Raw genomic sequence first — 27,314 nt, 5'->3', positions numbered from 1 at the left:
CTGAAAGCATGCTGAAAAGAACTGGCTTGATGTGCAACTTCTGTTAAGTGGTGCTGACAGAAACAAGGGTTCAGCTTTAAAACCAGAAATATAGGGAAAGTGAGTGCCTTTGCTAGGTATCCTTCCTTGTTTGCAAACGCTTGGTCTGTGACCAAAACAAGGAAAGGCTTTATTATTGGCTGAGGAAAACACAGTAAGATAAGTAAATAAGTGAAATATCCACACCCATTGTATCTCTGGCAGCAGTTCTTTAGTTCACTTCCCTACTAAGTGGTGCCAAAGTCCAAGGAACTAACATCCCTTTAACTCTTTGTCTTCCCCCCTAGGTCTCTGCAAGGCTATTTAATGGTTAATGTATGTTAAGGATGAACTTGGCTGACGTGTCTCGAACCCCTATAGGAAGTGCTATCTGATCTGGTCCACCTACCCCAGCAATACCAATTTATTTTTACTGCCGTCATCAGGCATCCCCCACCCCCAGCTCCAGTCCCGATTTCCACAAGTTCAGCGGAGAGTCGGCAGGAAATACCTCACTCGTGCTGTAAAACTGCTTGTGTGCCACAGCTTCAGAGCCAGCTCCCACCGCCCAGGCTCTGTGGAGACTCCTTCAACGAAGGCTTTACTAGGCAAGGACCTGCAGCACCCCAGATCCTTGCACAGGGCTCTAGTCACACCACGGCTGTACCCCGGAATGGGAAGGGAGCCCTTGTAACCATCTTAAACTTTTAGTGCTTCCTAACAAAGTTTCTTGGAGGGTTTCTGCATAAAAAGCTTTTAGAATTAGATTATCTGCGTATTTCTTCATTCACCAAGAGCTGGCAGAACTTCTCCCTTTGAAAGGCCATTGCCCAAGCTGGTGGATCCCTTCCCTTGCTCACTGACAGAAAACACACTCCTCCCTGCCTCCTAGCCCGTCTGTTCTGCTTTTTCACTCCCACGTGGAGGGACTCACTGTCTTCCCTACCTTCGCACCAGTGAGTTTATGTATCGTTGAGGAACTCTGAGCAAACATATGGGACTTTCACTTAATCATTTTGTGTATTTCATCAGGTCTACGAAGTTGATGAAAGGTTTGGAGAGGAAGCTGTATGAGCAGCGGCTAAAGTCACTTGGTTTGTTCAACCTGGAGGAGATCTCTTCTTGCTCTACAGCTTCTTCACCAGGCAAGGAAGTGGGGCAGGCGCAGATCTCTTATCTCTGGTGACTGATGACAGAACCCAAGGGGATGGCAGGAAGATGTGCCAGGGGAGGTTCAGGTTGGACATTAGGAAAAGGTTCTTCACCCAGAGGGTGCTGGAGCACTGGAACAGGCTCCCCAGGGAGGTGTCACAGCCCCAAGCCTGACAGTGTTCAAGAAGAGACTGGACAACACCCTCAGACACATGGTGTGAACTGTGGGGTTGTCACATGCAGGGACAGGAGTTGAACTCAATGATCCTTGTGGGTCCCTTCCAACTCAGGACATTCTATGATTCTATGATCTTCAGGGGTATATAAGACTGTTGATGGTTTTTATCAACTGGTAAAAAGGCCAGTTTAAAAGCAGCTTATTATATAGATGCTCATTACAGTAAAACCCAGCTCAGGGGCTTCTGTTGGTTATCAAAGCAAGGAGCAGATGCCCTACCTGTTACTCTCTCCGGAGTTCCAGCAAACACAGCACTTTGCGGGCTTTCAGAAAACACTGAACTTCACCTAGGGCCGGTGACCCTTGGGGCTGTGCTGTCCTGCTCCCACTTCACCCAACTTCCGAGGAGGGATGAGCTGAAGTTATGGGTTGACTTAGAGCCTGAGTGTGACACTGCCTCGCTCACACCTTTCCACAGATCTGCCACGGCGTGCTGCAGCTGGCCGCCTTCTTCCCCCCCGAGGCACCCCCCCGAGCGCCCAACAAGGCTGTTCCCCCACCTCTGGTGAGCTGCTCGGGGAGGGAAGGCACAAGTGGGGATGTACCCGCCGTGAGCCACCACATCTTGTCACGTTTTCGGTTGTCCAGGTGTGAGGTGGATGGGGTCTGTGCTCGCGCCTGGAGCTCAGTGCTGAAAGGCTCGGCAGAGGCAAATGTGGAAAAGAAAGACCGGACAGGGCACGGCTTCCCCTGCCCCTCAGCCCGCCGGCCCTAACGAGGCCGTGCTTTTTAATGAAAGGCGTCATTGCCGGGGAGACGAACCGGGAGGGCGGCTGAGGGGAATCTGGCCGGGGGGGCGGCGCGGGGAGGTGGAACCGCGGCGGTCGAGAGCCGAGGCGGGAAGGCCCCGGAGAGATCCTCGGCCTGGCGGGTGGGTCGGGCCGGGGCAGCCCAGCCCGCCGGCGGCCGGAGCCCACGGGGTGCAGCGCCGCGGCCTCCCCCCGCCCGCCCTCTCCCCCGCCCTCCCCTCCGCCTCGGTCCGCCCGTATCCCTGCATTCCCTGCTGCAGCACCCCCTCCTCCCCTCAATCCCATCAGTAGCGGCGGCCCCGGGCTCGGCTCCCCGCGCTGCGGCGGCGCTCGGTGGCGGCTCCCCCCGCCGCGGCCGCCATGTTGGGCTGCTGCGAGCTCGGCGGCGGCGGCTGCTGCGTGTGACCGCGGGAGGGAGGGAGGGAGGGAAGGAGGGAGCGGCGGGGTAGAGGAGGGCGCGGAAGCGGAGGGGAGGGAGGGAGGGCGCCGCCGTTACCCCTCCCCGCCGCCCCGCGCACGCACACACACACACACACACACACACACACACACCCCGCACAGGCACCGCGGCAGGATGCCCTTTGCCCGGGGGGGCGAAGCCGGGAGAGCATCTCGCCGCCGGGAGTGAAGCCGCCGCCGGGGCCTCCCGGCCCGCAGCGTGCGGCCGGAGCGGGGACGCCGGCGCTTTCCCGGACGCGCAGCCGGAGAAGGAGGAGGAGGGCGCAGCAGCAGCAGCAGCAGCCGCAGCCATGGGAAGGATTTGACAGGGCTCGGAGCGCTTCCCAGCCGCCCCGCGGCCGTGCCGGTGTGTCGGGGCGCGCGTCCCGCCCGCCGCCCCTTGGCGCAGCGGAGGAGAAAGGGGCGACGATGAAGACTTTAGTTTTTTTGAATCACTGAAAAGCCTTAAAAGGAGACTCGGTAAGGAGGAGGAGGAGGAAGGGAAAGGCTGCCCGGGGCAGGACGTGGCTGCGCCCTGAGGAGGGGCGGCCGGGGGGACCTGCGCCCCACCCCCACGGCGGGCGCGGTGGCCGCGGAGGCGCTGCCCGGGCCGGGGGAGGCGGCGGCGGCGGCGGCGGCGGGGCTGCGCGGCCCCTCCGCCCTCCCTCCTTCCCGGCGCTGCGCGCCCTGCTTTCCTCTTCCCTTCGCGTATTCAAATACATACATACATGCATTTTTTTCCCTTCCCGTCCGTTGTGGGGAGTGGAGCGCCGGTGCGAGCCGAAGGGGGCTGTTACACTTTAATGATGCGGTTGGGGCTCCTCTCAGGATCGCGTTGCATGATCTGCATTTTGAATGAAGGCGAAGACCTTTTTTAAAATATATAAGTGCATATGCCTCTGCGCGCACGGTGAAATCGGTGTCAGTCTCGGTTGAATTTTAGTGCAATTATTATTAAAACGGCAGGAGTGGCCATATATATATATTTTCCCCTTCTTATTAGGCATATTTCAGTATTTTTTTAGGAGTATTATTTTCTTCTATTAAGAAGTATGTATACACAGATACACATTAGATGTCTGAAACTTGCAAGGGTTTAGTTTCAGGCTGGGAGCACCGAGTTGGGCTGGAAATTAAGCATCACCACAGTTTGACACTTGTTAAAAATACTCTTGAGTTATTTTTAAACAACAAAACCCTCAAAAGATTTTTTTTTTTTTTTTTAACGAAGTAATAATAATCATTAAAAAAAGAAACCCCAATGCAAACTGAAACAACCATGTCTGGAGAAGTGCGTTTGAAGCAGTTGGAGCAGTTTATTTTGGATGGGCCAACTCAGACTAATGGGCAATGCTTCAGTGTGGAAACCTTGCTGGATATACTCATCTGCCTTTATGATGAATGTAATAATTCCCCTCTGAGAAGAGAGAAGAACATCCTTGAGTATCTAGAGTGGGGTAAGTTTGAATGTGTTTATTTTGTGTACATCCGCCCATGTTCCTGCCTGCTTTGTATAATGTCTCTGTTATTTATGTGTAAGAGGGGATTGTTTATAACTCAGTGTTTTACAGGGACATGTTATCAGTTTTACAGTATGGTGGTGGTGCTAAAAAGAAATCCATGTTGGTTATTTGTCTTTGAGGTATACGTGTAAAACGTACATTATTTCTTAACACGGATCAGACTCTGGCACATGAGGCATATTTGTTTGCCTTCAGGCCCAGCTGTTGAGTTTTGTATCCTAAAGTTGCTGGTAATACAGAAGAGCGAGGGGTAAATTCTCTGATGTCTGGAAAAAAGATCAGTACACAATCCTCTGATTTGCATCTCCCATCAAACCTATACTGCTTAAAATAAAATATGTTGATCAACAAGAAAATCCTCCAGAGCTTTTAAGCAGCATGGGTTTGAAATGGCTCTGAAAATGGAGAAAATGACATTCTCTTCTTTAACATAAAATCATTGCTGACTTAATTAGATTGATCTTCCTGATGAAGAAAACAAAGTTGAAAAGCAGAAGCAAATTGTCTCGCCCCTCCAGCACCCTCTCAATTTTATTTCTTCGTTTTGGGGAGTTAGGGTGTTTGCAGATTTTTAAATGGAAACAGGTGAATGGTAGCCTTCCAGTTCTTAAGTTGTCACAGAACTGGTTGTCTCTATGTTTTTCTGTTTAATTCGTGTTCTTCTGCCTCCTAAACATGGATGGAAAACAGAAGATACAGTCTCTTAAGAAGCTTGATGAGAACGGTTACTGTATCTGACCTTCAGACTTCAAAGTCATGCTGCACGTCTGCATTTACATGCAGAACCATTTACCACATTTGCTTTGTAATAAATACATCAGCAGGCCTCCTTTATTAAAAAAACCTCACATTTTCGAAACATGTAACAGGCATTTGATTAATTAGTTGGTTGAGCTCTTCATAATGAAGTCACTGAGGAAAGACATTGTTTTGATAACTGATTTAACAACTTGAGGCTGCTATGTGTGTGTTTTATTTTCCTGCTCCTCACTGTAGTCATACTGACATCTAAAGGACATCTGACTCAGTAATTAAGTTTCTTGGACTGTTCATATTGCACTGGTCTTTGTTTGCTTATTAGCTGGAGCAACAAGCTATAATTAATGCATTCTAGCTAAGGAGGAAATAGTAATTAAAAATACTTATGAAGAATCTTCCCTCTAAAACTGTCACTGGCATACAGAAGATGTGGAAAAACTAGGAAAATATGGTGGCTCCGAGGATGTTCTGTATGGAGGAACTTAGTGTAGTTTGCAGTGGATCTCGCCAGCTGATGCCCTGTAAATAAGAAAAGTTAACCAAATCAATATGATCAGAGTAATAGTGTGTTTGGGACCCGTCGTATTGGATGCTGGTGCCTTCGTGGGTGGTTGTTGGATGGATAAATGCATCATTACAGGGCTCTGACAGGACCTGAAGATTTCTGCAGTAAGCTGTCCAGGCTGCTGATGGAAATAATACACTGTTGTGGAAAGGCTGGAATAACGTTTCTTGCTGGCCTATTTTTCCTGCTACTTTTCTGCTCTCATGCTCTAACTGTGCCTTAGCAGGACTCTTGAGCTTCAGATGAGACCAGTTCCTCCCATTTTCAGGGCTGAGTTGCCCCAGTTCTGTGTCTGTTCCCAGCTCTGCTCTCCAGACTCCCACTGTGAGAGTTTTGTCAAGGAAGTTTGTGAGGTGGAATGTGAGAGCCAGGGTTTCTAAGACCTGCCAGTGGAAGTGGTGTCTATATGAATGATAACTTTATCCTGCCAACACCCACATGAGTTGTCCCTTCTCAAAGCCAGTCCTCCCAGTGAAACTGGTGGTCTCGGGCATTTCTCTTGAGATCAGAGGGTTGGCAAAATCACGTTCTTACAGAGGTAGTGAACCCTCCAGCACTAGGGTGCAGTTACTCAGGGTACCTTGTTCTTTGATATAACCATGACCTTGCGTATCTCTCTCTCCAAAAGGGGAAACAACGCAAGTGGTGGACGAGAGAGATGTGATACATGGTTTTAAAGTCGGAGACGTGCCGAGTAGTGGCAGAAGTGGAAGGCTGGCAGCCAGAAATCGTAGGCTCTGTCTCCATCACTGACTCAGTGCTGAAGTGCTTTCAGCTCTTTTTTCTTTTTTTTTCCCAGCTTCCCTTTTTGAACAGTAGGGAAAATACCACCAATTTTACACCAGGGAGTTCTGAAAGCTGCTGTGTGTGAAGCTCTCTTAGTTTTATGTACCGTATAGAATAGCATGTATTAATAAAAATAATAAAACTTGGTGTGTGGTATGTCTACTGGTTGGTGTCAGTTGCTGTCTTGGAAAGATGTTTTGGAGGTTTATGCCAAGCATCCACAAATTTGCTTTATTATTATGAGGAGTGCAATCTGAAATTATTTGAATTGGTCTTGGAATGGTACGAACTGGTATGTTTGTGTGTTTACAAATTGCAAAGTACAAATTTATATCTGAGAACTGTTAATCATCTTAAGCTTAAACGGCTTTATAAAATCACTCTTTCTAGCAGCAAATACGATTTATTTATATAGTTATTTTTAAGAAAAGGCTAGTAAGTGGCTGATTGGCAATTACAGCCTCCTATTGAGCACAACAGCAAGTAATTTTTTCTTGCTTTTCAATTTTGAGGTGCTACTGCTTGATTCTGTGGAGGTTTTGGCGTGGGGTTGACCGTGGATGTGTATTTTTGTTTAAACTGTTCTAGGTCTGACATGTTACATGCTATATTGCATATAAGGCAATATTCACAGCACATTCTAAGTTTTGAGAGGAAAGGTTTAGGAGGTATTCTAGCATGGAAAAGCTAATGTGGTCTTAGTGACAGCCATGTGACTGCTGCTATATTTAGGGGAGCTAAGAAGCTCATGTTCTAGTCCTTGGATCTTTTAGGACTATTTTATGAACTTGTTATCTAGATCTATAATTTATTGGAATGTGAAGCAGAGTGAAACAGTTGAGCATCTGAACTGGTTGTTCATCTTCTGTTTTGGTTTGATGTTTCAAGTGTTAAACTTCAGCAAGGGGAGAAAATAGAGTCTCTGCAACATGGAGTTACATTTTTGTTGGTTTTGGGTCTTGAAGTGCTTGAAGTGACATCAGACTGGTTTGAAGTGTCAGGTTAATTATTTTGTCATTTAGAACCTGCGTTACTTCTAAAATCCATTTTTTTGACTTGAAGCAGAAACATAATTACTTTACCTATTTTTTATACGTTACTGGTTTTGTGGCATGTGAATAACATTATTTGATTTTGTTGTTTATTTTGTATAGGTATTTTATATGCAAAGACAACCATGGAAACAACTGGTGTATTTGAGTTCTGGGGGTTAAATCAGGGCACATTTTCCGATGGCGGGAGGGAAGCAAAACATTTAGATTTGGCTTGTTGTATGTTTTTGATGCTAGTTTTCATTTTTATCTTTATTGGTAGTTGTATTTTTGATTTAGAAGAGGGATTGTCTAATTATAGCAACTGGAGCTTACCAGAAAAGCTATTGAGAATTCCAAGCATTTTGCTTTTTCTTTTCTCCATTTGTATGAGTTGCCACAATGACTCAAGACTGTGAGGGAGGTAATGAAGGCTGATAAGCTGAACTTGAAAGAAAAATATTGTGATAGAAAGAAGCTTTTAGCAATGTTTTTGTTCTGGGAAAACTTTCTTTACAATGGCACCGATTTGAATTGGTTTTAAAAAGAAACCAGAACAATGTTATTTAGGGTGCATTGAAAGAAGACCAGAATAAACTTCAAAATGTGTGGAGATATTAAGGAGGGAAGATGAAGAACATTACCAATAGCATGGCAAGAGCAGTGGCTTGATTGCATCTATTCTCTTGTAGGAAAAACAAAAACTGGCCTTTAGTGGCTTTTATGTGTATTGTTGGGGTTTGTGTTTGTTTGCTTGCTTGTTTTTCCCCTGCTACCAAAGGAGGCTTTGGAAGATGGATTAAGTTGTTCTCATTTCTCCTCTAGCAGAACTGAAATGTTGTGGTGTTTGGTGTTTCTGCAGTGCTGTGATGGTCATAGACTAGACTGTCGTAATTGGTCTCATACTGCTGTCATTCCACATGCAGCATCTCTTCTGGCCATTAGAATGGTTCTATCACCATAAAACTATTTTTCAAGAGAAAGCTGTGGAGAATAAGTCTGTGTTTTCTTTCTGATGGTCTCTGTCATGTTTTTTTCCTAAGAAAAAATGGCATGCCCTTTTTCAAGTTAGACTTGTTTTTAAATATTAGTAACAAAAGAAAGCAAAATCTTGCCTCTAGATTCCTGCACTACTTCTGTGTTATTCATCTGTTTGTAAATCACGAAAGAAATTGTAGGCATTTTCAGCTATGAGTTGCTCGTGTTTTGTTTTTAAAACAGACTGTTAGAAAAATCTTTCATTTAGGTCCTGTTCTTAGCAGAGACAGCAGCAAAAGACTTAGCACTCAACTTCAAGTGTTCCTTAATTTTTTAAAGTAGGCCTTGGTGCTTGGTACTTTGTAACCAATTAGAAATACATTAAAAAAACCACATTTTAGGAATTATAATCGTCTTTTTCCTTATTATAGTCTGGGGAACACCTTTTTGTCTGATTGACATAAGTGAAAACAGTTACTAAATTCCTTTCGGGAAAGAATGAGCATCCTGCTTGTCAAGGCCACTTAATGGGCTTAAGCAATACCTAATTCTAAATGTGAGTTGTTTTGTTGCCTGCAGCAGAGGTATATGGAGGTATGGGGATCTATGTACATAGAAGTCATTGTGGCATTCTTGTGAAACACTTTTCTGTCTTTGTTTATGATAAAACTTTACTGCTTGTTTACCTGAACTGTTGTTTCTGTCACATAGTTGCAGCTACCAATTAAAAGCTCTTTACTGATTGGGGTGAGAGAAGGAGGTTCTTCCATGCTGTCAGATAGAAACAACCTTCAAATCTCCATGTTCCAGAATATTATTTAAACAGCTTTTACAGAGATGCAGTTTTATACCAAACTAATTTTAAAAAAATGCAGGAAAACAGATAGAAGAGTTGCCTGCGCAGACCTTACTGTTAGGTAGCTCTTTGTTTAACCTCTGTACCTTTTGAATAGTGACCTCTCCCACATTTATTTAAATTTTGATTCTTGTCTTGAATAGAGGAAACTAATGACTATAAGTTAATCAACAGTTATGATGTGATCAAATGAGCTGTGAGACCATCCAGTTAATTCTGCTTGTTTTGCTTTAGGGTTAAAGCCGGTTTCCAGTAGAGTGACACGTGAACCTATTGTAATGTGTTCGGTTCTTAACACATTTACAGTACACCAAGTGTTTAAAAATTATTTTCACTTAAAATTAAGTTTTGTAAAGATGTTCCTCTTCGTGGTTTTTGTTCTTTTGGGTTGGGGCAGTTTTGAGGTGTTCAGAGGCTGCGCGACAGGCTTGGGGGCTTGTGCATTTGGGCTGACTGACTTTCTGCCAGTGATGTACTTTTTATTGCAAAGGAGTACGGCTTGCTTAGATACAAAGCTAACTCATACTTCATTTTCAGGAATTTTAGGAATGCCTTTATTCTGTACAGAAATTCCTAGCATGCTTTGTGTAATGGGGACAAATGGAGAAATACAATTATATGAGTTAGTCTGCTCAGTGGGCATTGTAAACCTCATGACAACACAATAAATTCCCTGTTACTAAGGCATTCATGCTAAAGGGTTAATCTGATTGTTTATTTGTGGGACCATCAGAACTGTAAATTGTCATGCTGAAGGTGTGTTTTAATTCTTAAGCTCTGTGTAGCATATGACACTATGTGCGTGTGTGTACCTGATTAAACTTCTTCCTCATTTCTTGGCCTTTCTCTCTAGAACTTTACTGTTATACTCTTTTATAACTGGTAGCATATTATTAGTTCACATTTGACAGGAAGAAGGATATCATGCTATAAGAAAAATGAGCTTATTTGGCCCAATAAAGTTTAATATTTGAGATATATATATATTTTACACAAAGATAAACTACCTTTCTTCTTGAAGCTCTATCTTCTGCCTGTAAATCAGTGGTTGAATTCTGAATAGCAGCAGCAAATAAAAGTAATTTCACTTCTGAAGTCATACCTGTGGCTGCATATTCAAGTGCCAGTGTTGTTTTGAACTATTATTGTGAATAAATTGGAAATACCAAATTTCCAGATACAAATTGAATGCAGGCTACTATCCTGGAAATCATTTTTCTCATATTTTTTATGAAAATTGGCACTGTAAATTATCCTGGATGTGTATTTACAAAATATTAACCCCTTCACAGCATCCCTGATTACTTTTGTACTGTAAAAAATGGGCCATTTCCATTGTCCCTTCACACAGAAAACTTCTAGAAGCAATTGTATCCTATTGCCAAGCTGTAAAACCTGACTAAAAGAGGTACGGTGGATGGTTGGGACAGAATTACTAGAAAAGGCCGAGTCTTAGACTCTTAAGTTTTATCTTTTGGCAAAGCAGACATTCCTTCCATAAGCATTTATACTTGTTTAATTTGATTTTCTTTTTCTGGCTGAACAACTGGAATATTTTGTTGTGCTCTGGTCTAGCTTACCTCAACACGTTATTTTTCTAAAATCCTCATTAAGCTTGGGAATGCCACTAATGTGGGCTAAAATCTTTTAAAAATGCCAGTGAATTAGGTCAATCATGTGCAATCTTTTGTTAACTGCAAGATTTTTATTTCAAATAGTTTAAATGTGACATTAGGCTTAGTAATAACTGCAAATATCTTCTATTGAGATGGGTCAGTTAGTTTTACTTCTAGTAATACAGCCTAATTAGGTTTACTAGCGGTCACCATGGATAAAATCCACATGAGATGTATCCAGACTTCTAAGACTTTGTGTTTCGTAATTCTTCCTTATCCATATCCAGACTTCCAATTTAAATTAGTTTTGTTACACAATATTGTAGTTCCTTTTATTCTTAGGAATCAGCTTCTCAGTGCACCTTCTCTCTGCATCTTTCTGCAAAGTTTTTGATCTGGAGCTTGTAGGTACTGTCAACTGCAGTGTTTTGTAGGTTATTTTGAGAAAAAATATCTAGCCTTTAGAATAAATTTTCTTCAGCAATTTGGTAGAAATATATGGTAATTCTTTTTGTAGAAAGACTAGGTGAGTTTAGAGTGGCATTCCAAAGGAGAGAGAAAAGGCATTTGTAGATATTAATAACAGTAATTGGATTTCCTGCAAATGTTGTGGGATTTGGCCAGCAACATGTTGCTCTTTTGTTTGTTGGGTTTTGCTTGTTCGTTTGCTAAGTATTCCCTCTCACTGTAGCCCTTGTTTCATCCTTTTCATCTTAAAATCCTACCTTATTTTAGGCTTATGTGGCTGTCCTGCTTGTGAGGTGTCCTCACCTGAAGTGAAGGGCCTGCAGGTCTCCATTTCTGACTTCTTCCTCTTTTCCTTTCTGTGTGTTTTTCACGGGTACCACTATTCCAAAGCAAAGCTTGAATGCACTTACCTTCTCTAAGCTGAGGCCTCCTGCTCTTCTTCCCCGCTTCCATTCCGTTGCTTTTCTTCCGAGCAGGATCTCAGTTTGTCTTTCTAAATGTGATGTGGAGATCCATGCGTCAGTCTGATCTTCCCATGGCCACAATTTTAGTTTCTGGATTTTGGTTGCTTTTTTTCTTGTTTCACCCTAGTCATCCCCAAAGTTTCATGATCTTACTTGGTCAGGTTCATAATATAGAGCAGGGGTGTCAAATTCCTTTTCAGCGGGGGCCACATCAGCCTCGTGGTTGCCTTCAAAGGGCCGAATGTAATTTTAGGACTGTATAAATGTAATTACTCCTACATTTATACAGAGAGATTGTGTGTGGAGAATGATAACAAAAAGAAGTAATCTGTGTGAGAAGTACACACAGGCTTTACCTACAGCTGCATCTGTGCAGCATTTTCTATAAAGACCCTATATATTCCCTATGAGATTCAGTACGTATCAATTGATTTACTAACATGAATCATTTCTACTTGTAGGCTCTTGCCAAGCTGGGGCCTTGGGTGGTTTGTTCTGGCTGTGAGTAAAGTTGTGATCAGTTTTACTCCTGTGGTCTAAGTACGAAGAGACTGAAGAGAGAATAAAGCTTTATCATTTTAATACCTAAACCTAGATGAAGAAGTGATAGGAAAGGTGGCAACAACTTCTGTTACAGGAGTGCGAAGTGGCTTAAGAAAATGTCATTCGTGCTGTGGGGACACTGTAGTTCCAAGGTATTTCCTGCTCTTGCTCTTTAAACCTCTTTCACCTTTACCACCCTGCCTTCTGTAAATAAAGCACTGTGTTGTCCAATGTTCTGCAGGACACATAGTAACAAGAGAAGGAAATAGAAGTTTGTATTTTAATTGTAAGTCATTGTTTTTATCTGGGATGGGGGTTGACTTGATGGTGTCATAGGGCTGGCTACAACCACTTATCTCTGTTTTTTGTTGGTGCTTCTGTGGGCAGAGGGACATAATCCGTTTGAAAACTAACCCTGCAGAAACACATTGAAATCTGTTGGTCTGGTTGTGTGAAGAGATTGTGCAAGAGGACGGGGCTCAGGCTGTGACAGCCCAGACTTCAGTGGCTTCACCTGTGATAGCTGCTGTGCTCCAAGTGCAGGGCCTGCCTCTGAGATTCCCTCTAACATACAATTTTGAACCAAATTTTGACATTATCAGCTTATTCTGATAGATATTTTGTGTAGAAATTCAGTAAGCCTTTTTGTTTCCGTAAGTTTCCAAAACTTTTCTTCTAATCATGAATAGGAGTCCTCAAAGTAGCTATCTGACTTTGATGCTGGCAATTCTTTGGGAAAAGAGAAGTGCTGATGTATTTGTGTATTTTGTGTATCTGGTGTAGTATCACTCAAGGTCTTTAAACAGTTTTTCGTGTGTGGTTTATAACTGAAAGACAAGGATTCTTATATTAACAGACTTGGAATAGTTTTGTTCTATTTCCCCCAACTTTTAGAAAATGAGGTCGTTCTGTTTTGTGATAATTTAAAAGGATCCTTTTATAATTTTGGTAGGGACTGACACAAAAGAGACTTGTTTTGCCATGATCTGATATGTTAGTGGGAAATTATAGAAGCCGCTTCCTACGTAAATAGAAATTTGCAGGAAAAATCATTATTGTTTCACTGTGCTGTTTCTGTCCTATGATGCTTTATTTTGTTGTGTCCCTCCACCCCCAAAATTGGCTATTTTTATGTTCATGCTAGCGATCACCTTTGGCTAATGGCAGATGCGTTTCTATGCTTTTGTATCTTTGCAAAAGGCATAATTTAACTCTTGAAATAAAGTTAGGCAAATAGTTTTTTCTGGATCTAAATATTTGGTATGCTGGCTTTTTTGTTTTCTTTATACTTTTGTGCTTTACTCATTTTTCTGAAAACAAGGAATGACTTAATGTCTCCACTGATGATAATCTAGACTCTCAAAAAGAAAACTCTAAATAGACTTAAGGTTATTAAGAGAAAATGGTATATGATACATATTACCACAGCTGGTGTGTATTATTTCGTTAACTTGGTATTTGTTGGTTAACTTGATCCTCCAGTAACACTTGGACTTGAGAGAAGATGATCTGGGAACCAGTTGCTTCTAGTGACATAGTTTCTTAGTTCCTTTGCTGGATACCTGTACAAATACGTGGTTGAGCTCATGTAAACAGCTGATAAGTCCCTTCCTGGGTGATTTAGCAGAGATGTTATCTTATCAGTAGGAGTCTGGTGCTTTAACTGTCTTGGGGAAAAGAAGGGTCCAGTGGGGGTGAGGAGTTGCTCATTTGCTCTCTAGCTACAATCTTCTTGAATTTTTACTTTCTTTTTCTCGAAAACTAAGGTTATTTAATGGAATTAGTCAATATTATTTGCTGACAATATTACATTCACTTTGTGATCCTTGGCACTACTAATACAAGGGAATCTCTTGCAAGAAATTCTTGTCATTAATATTTCACAATTTGCTTTAATGTCACTGTTTTCTTCGTAAGGGAACAATCCAGTCTCAAGGTTTTTTGCTTTATCTTGGTCGCGTAGTTTGTGTTGTGAGTAAATGTATTTAATCATGGTATATGATCATAGTAATAATTACAAAAGCTTCTTAAACACCCCAAAATCGACATACATTGCTGCACATTGACTGTTTCTAAAGCCTCAGTACATTCAGTTCTAAAACATACTGAATTTGTGTCAATAAAACCTTTCAATGACATCAAACTGCCATATGATTATTCAAAACTTGTCTAATTTTGTTCCATGTGATCTTGTGATTTTTTTTTTTACCCCACTGACATTAAGTAAGAAGTAGAATATCGGCTGACAATTCTTAGTGATGGCTGCTCATATTCAGCAAAATTAAATTTTACATTTTAAAACCTAAGATTTAAGCAAATGTTATTCTCTCTCGAAAAGAACCACAGTTTCTTGCCTCGTGTCTTTCACTTCAGAGGGGGTACCAACTTCTGAGAATTTCCTTCCTTCCCCCCCTCCTCTTTTTCTTCTTTTCTTTTCCAGTTTAAGCAAACTGTTTTCTCCAGTAAGTCGCTGTCAGGTCTGGTTAGATCAGATTAATTCACTTGTTTGAGGCAAGTACTTTCTTTAGTAAAACAAAGTAGTTTTGATGTTATCCCAGTGATTCTAAAGCAGTAAATAAAATGCTGTGACTGGTAGATTTTCGTGGCATTTTTATTAATGTTAGGCTAGAATTTGTTTTTGCTTTTCCTGTAGGTTTTCAGTTTCTCTCAGGCACACCTCCCACCGCCCTGGGCGTGTGAAATCACAGGTTCTCACAGTGACAGGGTGCAAAGGTCCTTCTTAGCACCGTTCCAGCATCAAGGGTACAAACCCATTTCCTATGGGAAGCAGCAGAGGAAACTTGCAGGAGGTGGAAGATGGTAAATGCAGTAATTTTGGCAAAGCTACAAGGATTTTTTTTTTTTTCTTGGTGTGCCGATCATTGTTTGCAATAGCTGCCCCACCACTATTCCCCCCCAAAAGCTTGTGTCAGAACGTTCATTAGCTGCAGGAGAGGCCAAGTCAAGCATGTCAAACTGCACATTTGGGTTAAGCATAAACACCTATTGCAGGGGCTTGGGGTTCTGTGTGTGTGTGTGTGTGTTTATAAAAGCAACATAGCTCTTCTGCATTGTGTAATACCTGATGTGCTTTCTCAGAATATTCAAATAAGACAGAAATATTTGAAGCCTGTAATTGTGCTACTTGCCAGCATTTTGAGCTTCTCAATTTAGGACTTGATGGATAAATCCAGATTTTCTTCTTTCTCTCTGCTTTAGTGTCCATCTCGTACCATATTTTTCTATGTCTGGTACCTGAGGACTTAGGTGCTAATTTTCCCTGCTGCTTTTTTCTCTTTGAGAGAAAAACAGACTCTCCAGTGAAAGACACGTTTCCCAGCCATAGGTGGTGTGCCAAGACTTCAGAAAGTTTAAACATCTGAATGGGGACAGATTTCATCAGTTGATCTTTATGAGGGAGGACTGTCTGGCTTTCAAAATGAGTATGTATAAAATTATTAAATAGAAATTCAGTTGCTGTATTTAGAAGACTCTTTGTGTATACACAGATATGTATAGGAAGGTGGGGTGTGTGTGTGTTTGTTTGTTTTTTGCAATACACTTACACAGACTTCAGGTAGTAGGTGCTGATTAACAGCTACGAGCCAAAACTGTGATGCCTGTCTGGTAGGATGAAGAAAGCATTTGTAAGCCAAATTCTGCTCTTATTTAATGGAGATAAGCATGATGTTAATTCACTGATACCTGTGTGTATTAAAGCAGGTCATATTTGCTGCTGAGCTTTTCAAGTTGCCAAGCCACTTACTTGAGGGCATTTACTGGTTAAATATTTAAAACCAGAGTTCAAGTACTGTAGCTTTTTCTTGATGTCCAGAGAGAATATTTTCTTTATTTTGCTTTAATTTTTTAAGCATACTTTAAAAATGTGTAGTTGTTTGCAAACTAGGAGGGTTGTAAATATGATTCCTGGTGAGAAAATAATTTACAATCATATTGGGCACTTACATATATTGTCTTGAAAATAGGAGAAAAGTGGGTGGTTATTAGCATATTAAATATATATGTAAAGAAATGGAGAAAGAGCTGTGATTTGTTGAAGGCCATTCAAAAATTCAATGGATAAGCATTTTCCAGGATCCAGGTTTATGTGTATTTTCCTTCCAATTTTTATTTTTTTTTAGTTTTCAAAGTTTTTGAAATGTTTGCTGTGGAAATTCTGAAGGTGTGGGTGGCTTGTAACTTCTGTGTGTTTAAGTGCTTTATTTATTGTCTTAAATTTGGATACTGACTTTCTTAGTGTCATTACTTGAGAAAGCTTGGAATCTTATTTCTGTGATCCTGTCGCTGTGATGTCCACTTTCCTCCCTCTCCTGTAACTTCAGGATCATACGGTTCAGAGCAGTGGCAATTGTTTTATTTCTCATGAGGGAAGTGCTCTTTTTTTCAGTGGTCAGGTGGATCCCTGTCAGAATTGTGTTTTGAGCAACTCTTTATGTATGTTGAACTTGGACCTCCATAAAAATTAAGCTGCTTTTAACTCATACAGCAGTTTGTACCTCAATTTTTCAGAATCTTTCTTGCGGACCTACGAAGCACATGCTTGTCACTGGTATTTCAGAAAAGTTTTCCCAGAGTGTCTAAATATCTCATTTAGAATGTAATGCGTACATTCAAATCTTGTCTCATACTTACTCATTATGAAATAGGTCTGCACTGACTCCATCTGCATGTAGGGTTTGCTTGAGTAGACTTTGAGGAAGACTGTTTTTGGTTGTGTTTGAGCAAGTAACTGTTAAGCTGCAAAATTCAGTTCAAAGAAGGGAAAAGGAATTTGTATATGACCTTTCTACACTAGAAACCTTTCCCATAAAGTGTTTTGTGCTTTCAGGAAGTCAAATCTGATGACAAGAGAGATAACCAGAAACTCTTGATTATAATCTCCAGTTAACACTGGAAGTTTTCTCCTGGAAAGCTGTATCTGCATAGGTATTGCTCAAAAAAGTTTTAACTGATGGCTGAGGCAAGTCCTCTTATAACCTTCTATTTAGTCATCAGTTGAGGTAAAAAAGACAGTATGGGTATGCAGATTCCCAGCAGGGTTACTTCTGTGGATCAGGAAATTCCCCCTCCACCCCTCCTTTTTTTCTGCCTGGTCCTCCTGAGTGTCTCCTTCCTGCCTGTTCCCACTGCCCTCTGAACCACACTGGGAGGAACTAATTTTAAAGCAACTGTGCTAAGTAAAACTCAACTTTACATTAAGAATGGATGCTCTACATTTTTAGTTTTTGTTTTGGTATTTTGTGCTTAAGAACTTTTGAACACGTGCCCTGAGGTTGGTTGGTTGGTCAGTCTGTTTTTACATCACCTTTGTCATGACACACCAGAAGAGAAATGCTGAATTTTTCTTTCTTTTTTTTCTTTAATAGTACTGCAAAAGAAAAATTCAAGAAGTATTAATGAGATATTCTTTGCAGATAGCAGCTAGCTCCCAGGCACAGTGTAGTTTATGTAATACATAATGCTTTGCATCAGAAGTTGTAATTCTTTATGCGGGAATTTGTTTAATGAGAATATTTCTGAGCGATTTCACTGTCTCATTATAATTTGCATTTACTTCATGTGTTGTTTGTGCAGAAACATTTTGTACGAATCACATTATTTGTCTTTTTGCTTTGCCAGATTCAAATGGCAAAAGTTCCTGAAGTGTCCCAAGGTAGTTATTTATGATCTACTTGGAACAGAGGAATGAAAGCAGGCATTGAGATTCTTTGAGTTCTTCAGCGAAGGTACGGCAAGGAACTTGCCTTCTGTGGCCTATTGCATTAGCCAGCCCTTGTGCACACTTTCTGAATGTGGGGAAGGAACAGCTGTTCCTTTGCTCTACTGTTGCACATTTAATATTTGTACAATGAAAGTGATTGAGGGTTCTCAATCTTGATTTGGTACAGTAGGACTTTAGAAACTTGCCTTCTATTATTTCTTTTACAGTCAGGTGGACAAGGTCATGAATGAATTGGTGCTCTGAGGTGACAGGCTTACTAAAATGAATTTGTCTTCTTGCTAGTTGTGGAGGGTGGAATTTGGGGTTTTAGTCCAGTCTTGGCTTCATGAGCAGTCGGACAGAGAAGAGTAACTTCTAATTAGTTCTTTGGTTGGTTAAGGTGAGCTCTCTTGAAAAAAAGCGATAACAAAATATTAGACTTCAGCCTCACAACACGACATATGAAGTAACGGATAGTCATTCACACTGGTGGAAAATCAAATGCAGTCAGAACAGTAGTGGGTTTTGCTGCTGCTGTTGCTGCTGCTGTTGCTGCTGCCGCTGCGGGTTTTTTGGTTGTTGTTTTTGTTTGTTGTTGTTTTGTTTTTGTTTTCATATGGAACAGTAACATCTGAATGAAGTGCAAGCTAGTGCAAAACCACATCCTACATCAGTATTTGTTTCGGAGAGCTTATAGCTTATTTGTGGTTTTCCTGCTTGTGAATAATGCAGTTATCCCACCTCCTGCTGAATGTTTTTATTCTTTGTATTTTCTGCTGATGAGTTTGTCTGTTTCTCGGAGCTACATTAAAGAAGAGTATAGAACTGGTTGCTTGCTGATTTCTTGAGCTAAATCCCAGTTTGCTCAGAAGAACTTAATATTCTCCTGTAGGTTCTTGGGTTTTTCCCCCTTCTCTTTTCAGTTCTATGTAACAGAGGAAGCTTTCTTTTATGTGTTATTAGTACAGTAAGTCCCTTCCATTTTGTGAGCTCAATACTGTAGTAGGTGAGCTGCAAACTAAACACAGAGTAATTCCTTTACTCATGCTTCTGAATGCTTTTTCCCTCTTGCTTCTTGTGACTTTAACTGGTGGCTGAGACTGAATTTCCATGCTCAAGAATCTCCTAGGCTTTGTTAGCACAGTCAAAATAATCTGTGTTTTCAGGTACTTTTCTGCACCAAGCATGAAAATACTTTTCCTGTGGGTTGATTTAGCTCCTCAAAAATGTTACTGCAGATGGTTGCACTGGAAAAGAAGAGGCATGTTTCTGTCTTGTGATTTCATTAATTGCATACCATGGATCATTTTGGGGCTGATTAGTTAGGATTCAAAACTGAAATACTTGAAGTAATCCATTATTATTTTTCTTTTTTATGTTGTTAACAGTGTTAAGAGAAAGGCAAGCACAAGAAAGGTCAATATGGTAATTTTTCTTCCCTTTTTCTTTCAAGCTTGTAGTTCAGGAAGGAAACCTTGCCATGACAAGAGAATGTGATCCGTCGCTCTCTCAGTGGTATTGCAGAGCACTGGCCTTCTGGTGGTGTTCAGGGCACTGCCCTCTGCTTGGCTTCTGCACAAGTGCGGTACAAATAAATGGTGGTTCAGAACCACCTTTCCATGTTTACTGAGAGTTGTGACTCACTCTTAAACCTTTGCGTTTTGATGTGAACTAAACGTGAAGCCCAGAGCCTCCGTTGCCCCAGTACCTTGCTTTTGAGTGGTTTCAAATTGGTGGCAGGACAGGTAGGACCACACCTTGCTTAGTTAATTCTCAGAATTATTCCAAGTGTGTTGTGCATTAAGTATGACTTGAGCAATATACAAGGATTGTCTTTGAGCCATTTGGCCTGGGATGCTGTTTCTCCTGAGTCTGAGGAGTTTGTGTTATACGTGAAAGCATCCCCACTGCCCCACAGACATCAGGCAGTCTCTGCCACGAGCCAGTGCTGCCTGTCATTTGGAAATGCAAGGCCTAATTCATGACTGTGTTACTGCTTTTTTGTTTTATATCGACTGACGTTTTGAAAGCACTTATGGGAGTAGAATCCTTCCATCTATACTGGATGTTGAGCATTTTTTTGCCTGGGATCTTGGTTGCTGTTTCAGTGATAAAGATTTGCAGCTCAGCTCCACAGTTCAACATCTGCACACCTGAGGGCAGTGAACTGATTGTAGGGTGCAATGTATCTGCGATGGCAGCAAAGCTAGTTTAAGAAGTTGAAAAATATATATTGTATAACTGTACCTTATTGAGTGGTCAGGAGATTTTTATTTATCTCTTCCCCAGAAAGACAACACCAGATGCTAATGGTGTAAGAGTGGAGTAAGGCATGGCAATGTTGGTGTTATAAAGAAATTTATGTGATATTCTTTGTGCATCTGTGAAGTAATTTGGCCGTGTAGAACCTCGAGCTAATTCTGGTCTTGTATTAAAGGTCAGGGAATCCTTCCTCGTCTGAAAGAAACATGAGCCAAAATAGCCCATGTTGTACTTTATTCTCAAATGGGAAGTTAAGATACATTCCCAATTGCAATGGAAAGTCTTTCTGGGAATTGCTTTGCAGGTTTATGGTGTTCCTTTCTATACTTTTCTCTACTTGAGGGCACTTAAGCATAGAATATGAAGCATCAGTATGAAGAAGGAGCTGCAGGCAGCCAGTCTCTGCAGGTTTCCTGACACATGGTGAGTTTTAATCACACTGCAGAGAGGAGAGGGAGGGATGTTCACTGCACCTTCCCGGGGCTCTGCTGGGTGTCAGGCCTGGGAGCTTCCACTTCAGAGGACTCATAGAAATTGGGTTTAGGAGGAACTTGAAGGTGATTTTCATGTAGATGTATCCTGAATGTTAACGTAAGTGGATTCTGCATGAGAGTTTTGATGTTAAGTGATTATTAAATGACTTAAGAATACAATAAAATTTTCTGAAAATTCACTTTGTTGCTAGTATGCATCTATGACAGAAATACTGAAGGAAATAATTTAAAAAATTGTTCAAATGCAAACTGACAGAATCAACAATCTTTCTGTCTGTGTCCTGTCTTTGTAGCTGTACGATTGTGTTTTCCCTGCCCTCTGAGCACCTGTTTTGTGTATTCCATAGGCCAGTAGGGCTCTGGAAATTCATTCCGATTTTGTTGGGGAGTAAGCTGTCAAAGTTAGCAGTTACATAGTGAGTGAAGTGGTTTGCAGAAAAGGAAAATGTGTTTTTATGGGGGAACTGAATGATGCTATGGAAGATTTGATTCTTTTACTGACTGCTACAGAGGATTTTTTTTAATGTGATGCAGGTTAGTAACCACGTATTTTGTATGTAGTGAGTAACTGTGCATTCATCACCATATGGATCAGTTAGTTGACTTCCTGTGGTTTGATGTGAAGAGATACTGAGAACTCTCAGCTGCCACTGAGATCACTTGGAGCTCTGCTTTAAACTCTAAAGCTCTATATAATGCTACATGCTCTAAGAAGTTCATATATAGAATTCTAAAACTATTGGTTAATATAGAATGACTAATTTTCCCCTTAATTTTATGATGTTCCAATTGCCTTTGTCATAACAGTGATAATATCACTAGCTCTTCAAAGGGTATTTTGAAAGGTATTTATGATTCTGTCATGAAGAGTTCTTTTAAAATATTTCATAACAATTCACGAATTTGCTGCAGAATAAGTAACATGTACAGTTTTCAGGAACCACATGACTATATCTTATCTGAGCATTGGAAAGGTCACAGACTGTTGTGATTCATATGTCCATGCCTTCTAGTTTGTCGCCATCCCAACCTTTAATCTTCTTTGGCATTGATGCCTGAGCCCATTCTTTTTCCTTTTTTTCCCTTTGATCCATCTTTGTCCAGTCACAGTTCTATTCCAACGAATCGGCTTTTGGTTTTGTTTTTAACAGAGTATCCAATTTGTAAATTGCACACTATGAGTCAAGTGTGGAAATGATATATATTTGCCTACTTTATTGTAGTTGATCAGGACAGCTAGTTTCTCAGAACATAGCTCATATTGTTTTTGAAAAAGACTTCTGTTTTGGAAGAGATGAATAGAACTAAAATGAAGTGTGATGGAGCTACTGATAGATGAGGAAAGGAAAAAATTATATAAAAGAAGCGATGACAAGTTTCGTTTGGCTTAGTCTCAATGTCACTATGTTTTGTAGATAGCTGAGGAGGGGGTGTACCGTGCTTAAAATAAGATAGAGAAGTCAGCGCATTTTAGAGTGCATGTTTAAAATTCCTGTAGATTCAATGAGAGTGTGGAAATGTATTTAAAGGGTTCCAGGGAGGTGTCCCGTCTGCCTAAATTAGTGGCATTCTGTCATCTACTTCTCAAGCTTTAGGAGAGCGTAGTTCAGCTTTTGCGTAGTGCACCCATCACTTTGCCTTATCAACACTTCACAGTTGATGCTGTTGCATGTTTGAGCACCCAAAGGTGACACTAAAACTGTAGTCCAAAATATTGTCTTTTTCTTGTTGGTTTGAGGGAAGGGTGATCCCAGGGAAGCCACAGCTGCAAGATATCTCACTGTTTAAAGCAGCTTGCCTCAGCCAGTAGGGAAGGAAGCCAGTCTTTCAGTTCCAGCTCCAGTCACTTGTGGCTGCATCCAGGCCCAAAGATAAAGGATGTTCTGTATCCCTCTGTTTCACCATTTTTGGGAAAATAGCGCTGTGTTTTCCTTCTCTTGTGGTAGGCTTTGTAGTAGGAACATACTTTTCCAAACCTTAAATTAAGAAGCAGCATAACACTGATTGTCTTTCCAAAATTCAAAGTATTGCTTTTTTTTTTTTTACTTTCCACTTAAAATCTTGCTGCTACAGAACAAAAACAAAGGAAGCTGCAGCTCAGCCACAAGAATATTGGAAGCTGCACTCCTGTTGTGCTGTGTAGCTGGTATAGGAAAAACCTTTCTTTTGACAGAGGTGTAGGAGTCTTGAGCCCCTCTTCTCTGCCTTGGTAGGTACACTTCTGAAAGAGCTAAATTGCACTTCAGAGCTGTCTAGGTCTGGTTCATTAATTTTTACCTGCACAATACTCGCTTTTTAATCAGAGGTTTCTATGAAGTGTTGTGCAGTGTTGCTGCCTGCTTAGTTTGTGAGAAGGATCTAATTTACAAATACAACCATGCCTGCCACCTCAAGTCAAGGCATTTACACTATGTGTGTGTGTATATATATATATTTATTTTTACATATATATTTATATATATATTTTTATATATATATATATTTTTTTTTTCCCCCCTATTCTGTCTATGTGCCCATTTCAGGTGAAAATGTGAGAAGCGGCACAGTGACGGAATCCAAAAGAAACCTGAAATTGTTCAAATGTCTGTCTAGGCATTTCTTTTAGAAGACAATCTGTATCATCTGTTGATTTACTCAGATCTAGTCAGTGTTTTTAATTATTGTCAACTTATAGAATCATAGAATCATTTTGGTTGGAAGAGAACTTCAAGATCATGAAGTCCAACCATTAGCCTAACTCTGGCACTAACTTCCTAAGGGTTTTGTTTGTGAGGAAGCAGTAAAGCTTGTGCTGAAAATAATCCTTTAAGTTGAACATTCCTGTTCTTAAAAGCAAAAGCAAAATCCTCATGATTGTGTTTTGCTGTTACCAAAGAGCTACCTGTGGTATTCATCCACATTTTGAGTGCTCCTGAAGTAAGCACCAAATAAGAAACACCGCAGCTTGTCACCTCTTTGCTGGTGATGTCCTGCAAATGTAACAAAGTGATACAGTAATCATGTCTGTGTTGATATTTTATAAGCAAAATGTTGCTTTAAGGAGCACCTATGAAATTTAGTTATTTCAAACTCTAAAGAAATGAAGCTTTAGTCAAATAATGGTCAAGTCAATTGGCGTATGATACAGAAAAGGCGGTGTGTGCCTTTTTGATCCAATTTATTCTAGCTCCCATGTCTACATGCAAAAGCCAGTTACTTCAGTAGACTTACGCAAAAACTCTGAGTTAGCCAAACATTGTGTCATTGACCGATTCATAATATTTACAAAAAGTCACTCTGTGTGCTCAGATATGGCTGTGGTATCGTGCAAAGTTTGTTAATTAAGTAAAGTTTTTATATTGGTTTTGAGATAAACTTCTGTTTTCTAGCTGCTCTAACAAAAGACAAATGGCTTCTCTGTTATGTGTAGCCACTTTCTAATGAAACAATTGTACATATTGATTTTTCTAATACTTTTTATTTAGAAATCCTTTGAGCATTTATAGATGGATAGTTGTGTGAGAACAAAGCACAGTACAATATAAAATTAAGAGTTGAAAAGTGAAAAATAAGTGTGTGTTTACTTAAGAACTGCTGCTGATCTGCTGTCCATTCAGGTAAAATAGGAATCATATATATATATGTACATATGCATATTTTAAAATAATAGAAATAAAAATATACATTTATACATGGAAGGTCTGCAATAATAATTAAGAGCTATGTGAATGTCTAGGTACTTTGGTGTGTGACTTTTTTCTTTGCAAGAGAGACTATCAGCTATATTTTTTGTGAGTTTTTTTTGGTTTAGTATTTCTGAAGGCTTAAAATAAAAAAAAAATATTGTGAAGAATTTTTGTGAATTAGAATCTGCATCATTTACGAATATGTTTTAGTTTGGGGATTTATATTGTGGATAAAAGCAGAAGCAGGATGTTGCAAGGATTAAAAATATCTATTTAATCCAGAAAAGCCATTCCATAGTGGTGAAACATAATTCCAAATGTTCCATGATTCTCGGAGCAGTTTCCTTTTCAGGAAGGCATGACCACGCTTAATTTTGTTTCTGAAGCTATTACATTGTGAATGGGATACTAGAGGCATATAGATTTCCATAAATGGATCGCAGCTAAATGGAATTTAATTGTGGGGGTCCAGATAGGGAGTAATTAAATGTTTGAGGTTTGGTTTACCTGGGTTAAATTTAAGTACCTTAATGGTTGTCTTTGGTTTTGGAAGCCTGGCCCACAGCATCAATAGATAATATCAAATGAATGGCTGTTACCAAAGAGTGAAAACAATCTTTTGGAGTTATTATTATATTTGAAGAGCCCAATGTAAAGGAAACTGAAGTGCTTTCCCACTGACCTCACTTGCTAAGTCAAAGCTAGCACCAGTGTGCAGCCAATAAAGATGTCAGGCAGCTGGGCTTTCTTTCAGACTTAAGAAATACTGTTTGTGTGTTATGAAATATACATATTATACATTGCAGTAGGGGAAAGCCGTTCTAGCAGCTTTCTTACATTTATTGTAGAAGTTAGAAAGGGCTGCCGTGATCTCCTCTGTGGGGGCTGCAGGGCAATCCCTGCTCTGGTGTGTGCAGCACCTTCTCCCCTCCTGATTCTCTGACTTTGGTGTTTGCGGGACTGTTTCTCTCATATTTTCCTCACACATCTCTGTCTTTATGGCATTTCACCCTTCCTTAAGCATGATTGTCCCCCTGTACTCAGCACTGATGAGGCCCCATCTTGAATCCTGTGTTCAGTTTTGGGCCCCTCACTACAGGAAAGACATTGAGGTGCTGGAGAGAGTTCAGAGAAGGGCAACGAAGCTGGTGAGGGGTCTGGAGCACAAGTGTGATGAGGAGCGGCTGAGGGAACTGGGGCTGTTCAGCCTGGAGAAAAGGAGGCTGAGGGGAGACCTTATCGCTGTCTGCAACTACCTGAAAGGAGGTTGTAGCATGGAGGGGGTTGGGCTCTTCTCCCAAGTAACAAGTGATAGGATGAGAGGAAATGGCCTTGAGTTGCACCAGGGGAGGTTTAGATTGATATTAGGGAAACTTTCTTCAAAGAAAGGATTGTCAGGCATTGGAACAGGCTGCCCAGGGTGGCGGTTGAGTCCCCATCCCTGGAAGTGTTTAAAGGACGCATAGATGAGGCTCTTAGGGGCATGGCTTAGAGGTAGACTTGACAGTGTTAGGTTAATGGTTGGACATGATGCTATTTCGGGTCTTTTCCCAACCATAAAGACTGTATAATTCTATTTTCCCTGGGTGCCACCACCGTGGCTGAGGGGCCGGGCTGGGCCCTGTGGCAGGACCGGCAGAACCAGCCCCGGGTGGTGCGGAGCAGCCGCGACCTCTCCTCACAGACTCCCCTGCAGCCCCCGGCTCCCTGCGCCTCCACACGGGCACCCAGGGCTCCTTTGTGGGTGAAAATGGTAAGAAGCAGCCGGGAATCAGGGTTAAATTGTTTTTTGCTACATTGAATTAATCATACCTTCATAAATTTGTAATTAGGCAAGTAGAAGAGTAAAGGTCAAGGCGGCTAGCACTGAAATTCGATGGTGTTGAATTATCCGTGTTGCTGCACAGCCGTGTTTTCTATCCTATGGTGCAACAAAACTGTAGGAGTATAATTTGATGTAGAATTGTAACAAAATTTTTATCTTATGAATTCAAACAAATTTAAGATTTTCATTTTTCCCCCTTCCTTATGATGCGTTCTAATTCCAGTTGAAAATTATTTGCCTGTTGTGGAATCAACTTCAAACCTTTAGGTTTTAGGTCAATTACATACTAAGATGAAAGTTTATCAGTGTTGCTTTCAACCTTGCAAAGGTGTGGAGAGTTTTAAAGTTAAGTTTTAGGACTGTGAAGGGGCTTTACTTGCCCACGTTGAACTGAGATCTGCATGGTACAACGGGATTTTGTGTTTCCCTCCATTTTGCTGCCCTTTTCTCGGAGGGGTGAGAGGCTGTTCCTCGAGTGCAGCTTATCCATCAATGGTAATCAAATGTTTTCTGTCATCCCCCTGTGTGTTCAAGCGCAGAGGGACCGGGAGCTGCCACCGCTGTCGTCTCCATTTCTGCAGGCACAGAGCTGTCTCAGAAACAAGGCTTCCCCAGCCTCTGACGCTTGGATCGGCTTCTTATCTCCAGTTACACTCTCAAATGCACCCGTCTGATTCCTGTCTGATTCTTGCTGATTCCAGTGCAGTCAGTGTTTGTAGGGCTATTTTGCTACGCATTGGTCATGCCTCAAGCAGTCTCTTGAGAGACTGCCTTTTATGTAGCCCGAACAGCACCTGAGTGTTGTGACTCCAAGCCATTTTCATTCTCTGGTGTGTCCCTTTACATGATATCCTGCTGGTAAGCAGTGACAGGTGATGGAATGTTAAGCAACTATACCGATTTTAAGATCTTTTCCATGTTTCTCAGACTTTTCTCGTGACTCTATCACTAGATAAGAAAAACTATTTATGTCTGCACAGTAATGGTATAGAGGTAACTATGTAGACTTTTTGTTAACTTTCTGTTTTTCAGATCTATAAGGGAGATCTTCACTTGAGCAATTTGAGATTAAAGAATATCTCCCCTAGGTGTTTAGTAACTTCTACACCATTTCCTGTTTTTGCTGTGAAGTGTGTGTGTTATATTTAAGTCTCTTCAGGGA

The 27,314-nt window shown here is 41.1% G+C and overlaps 1 protein-coding gene across 2 annotated transcripts in view; it reads left to right on the top strand.

The window, feature by feature from the left end:
* Window positions 1-2,881: 2,881 nt before the first annotated feature.
* Window positions 2,882-27,314, top strand: part of CDC42BPA (CDC42 binding protein kinase alpha) — a gene marked incomplete at its 3' end in the record, with an annotated part of 191,382 nt that continues 166,949 nt past the window's right edge. Inside the window, exons 1-2 of one of the 2 annotated variants that reach the window (XM_080341777.1) lie at window positions 2,882-3,075; window positions 3,827-4,052. In XM_080341777.1, coding sequence (XP_080197903.1) covers window positions 3,857-4,052 — 196 coding nt within the window. In that variant the 5' untranslated portion in view covers window positions 2,882-3,075; window positions 3,827-3,856. Of the gene's footprint in view, window positions 3,076-3,597; window positions 4,053-27,314 lie in introns of those variants that run through there. The other variant, XM_080341778.1, reaches the window with a different exon arrangement.

This window comes from Nesoenas mayeri (genome assembly GCF_963082525.1).
Source record: "Nesoenas mayeri genome assembly, chromosome: 3".
In the NCBI taxonomy this organism is placed as follows: domain Eukaryota; kingdom Metazoa; phylum Chordata; class Aves; order Columbiformes; family Columbidae; genus Nesoenas; species Nesoenas mayeri.
This window is presented reverse-complemented; position numbering and strand designations above follow the sequence as displayed.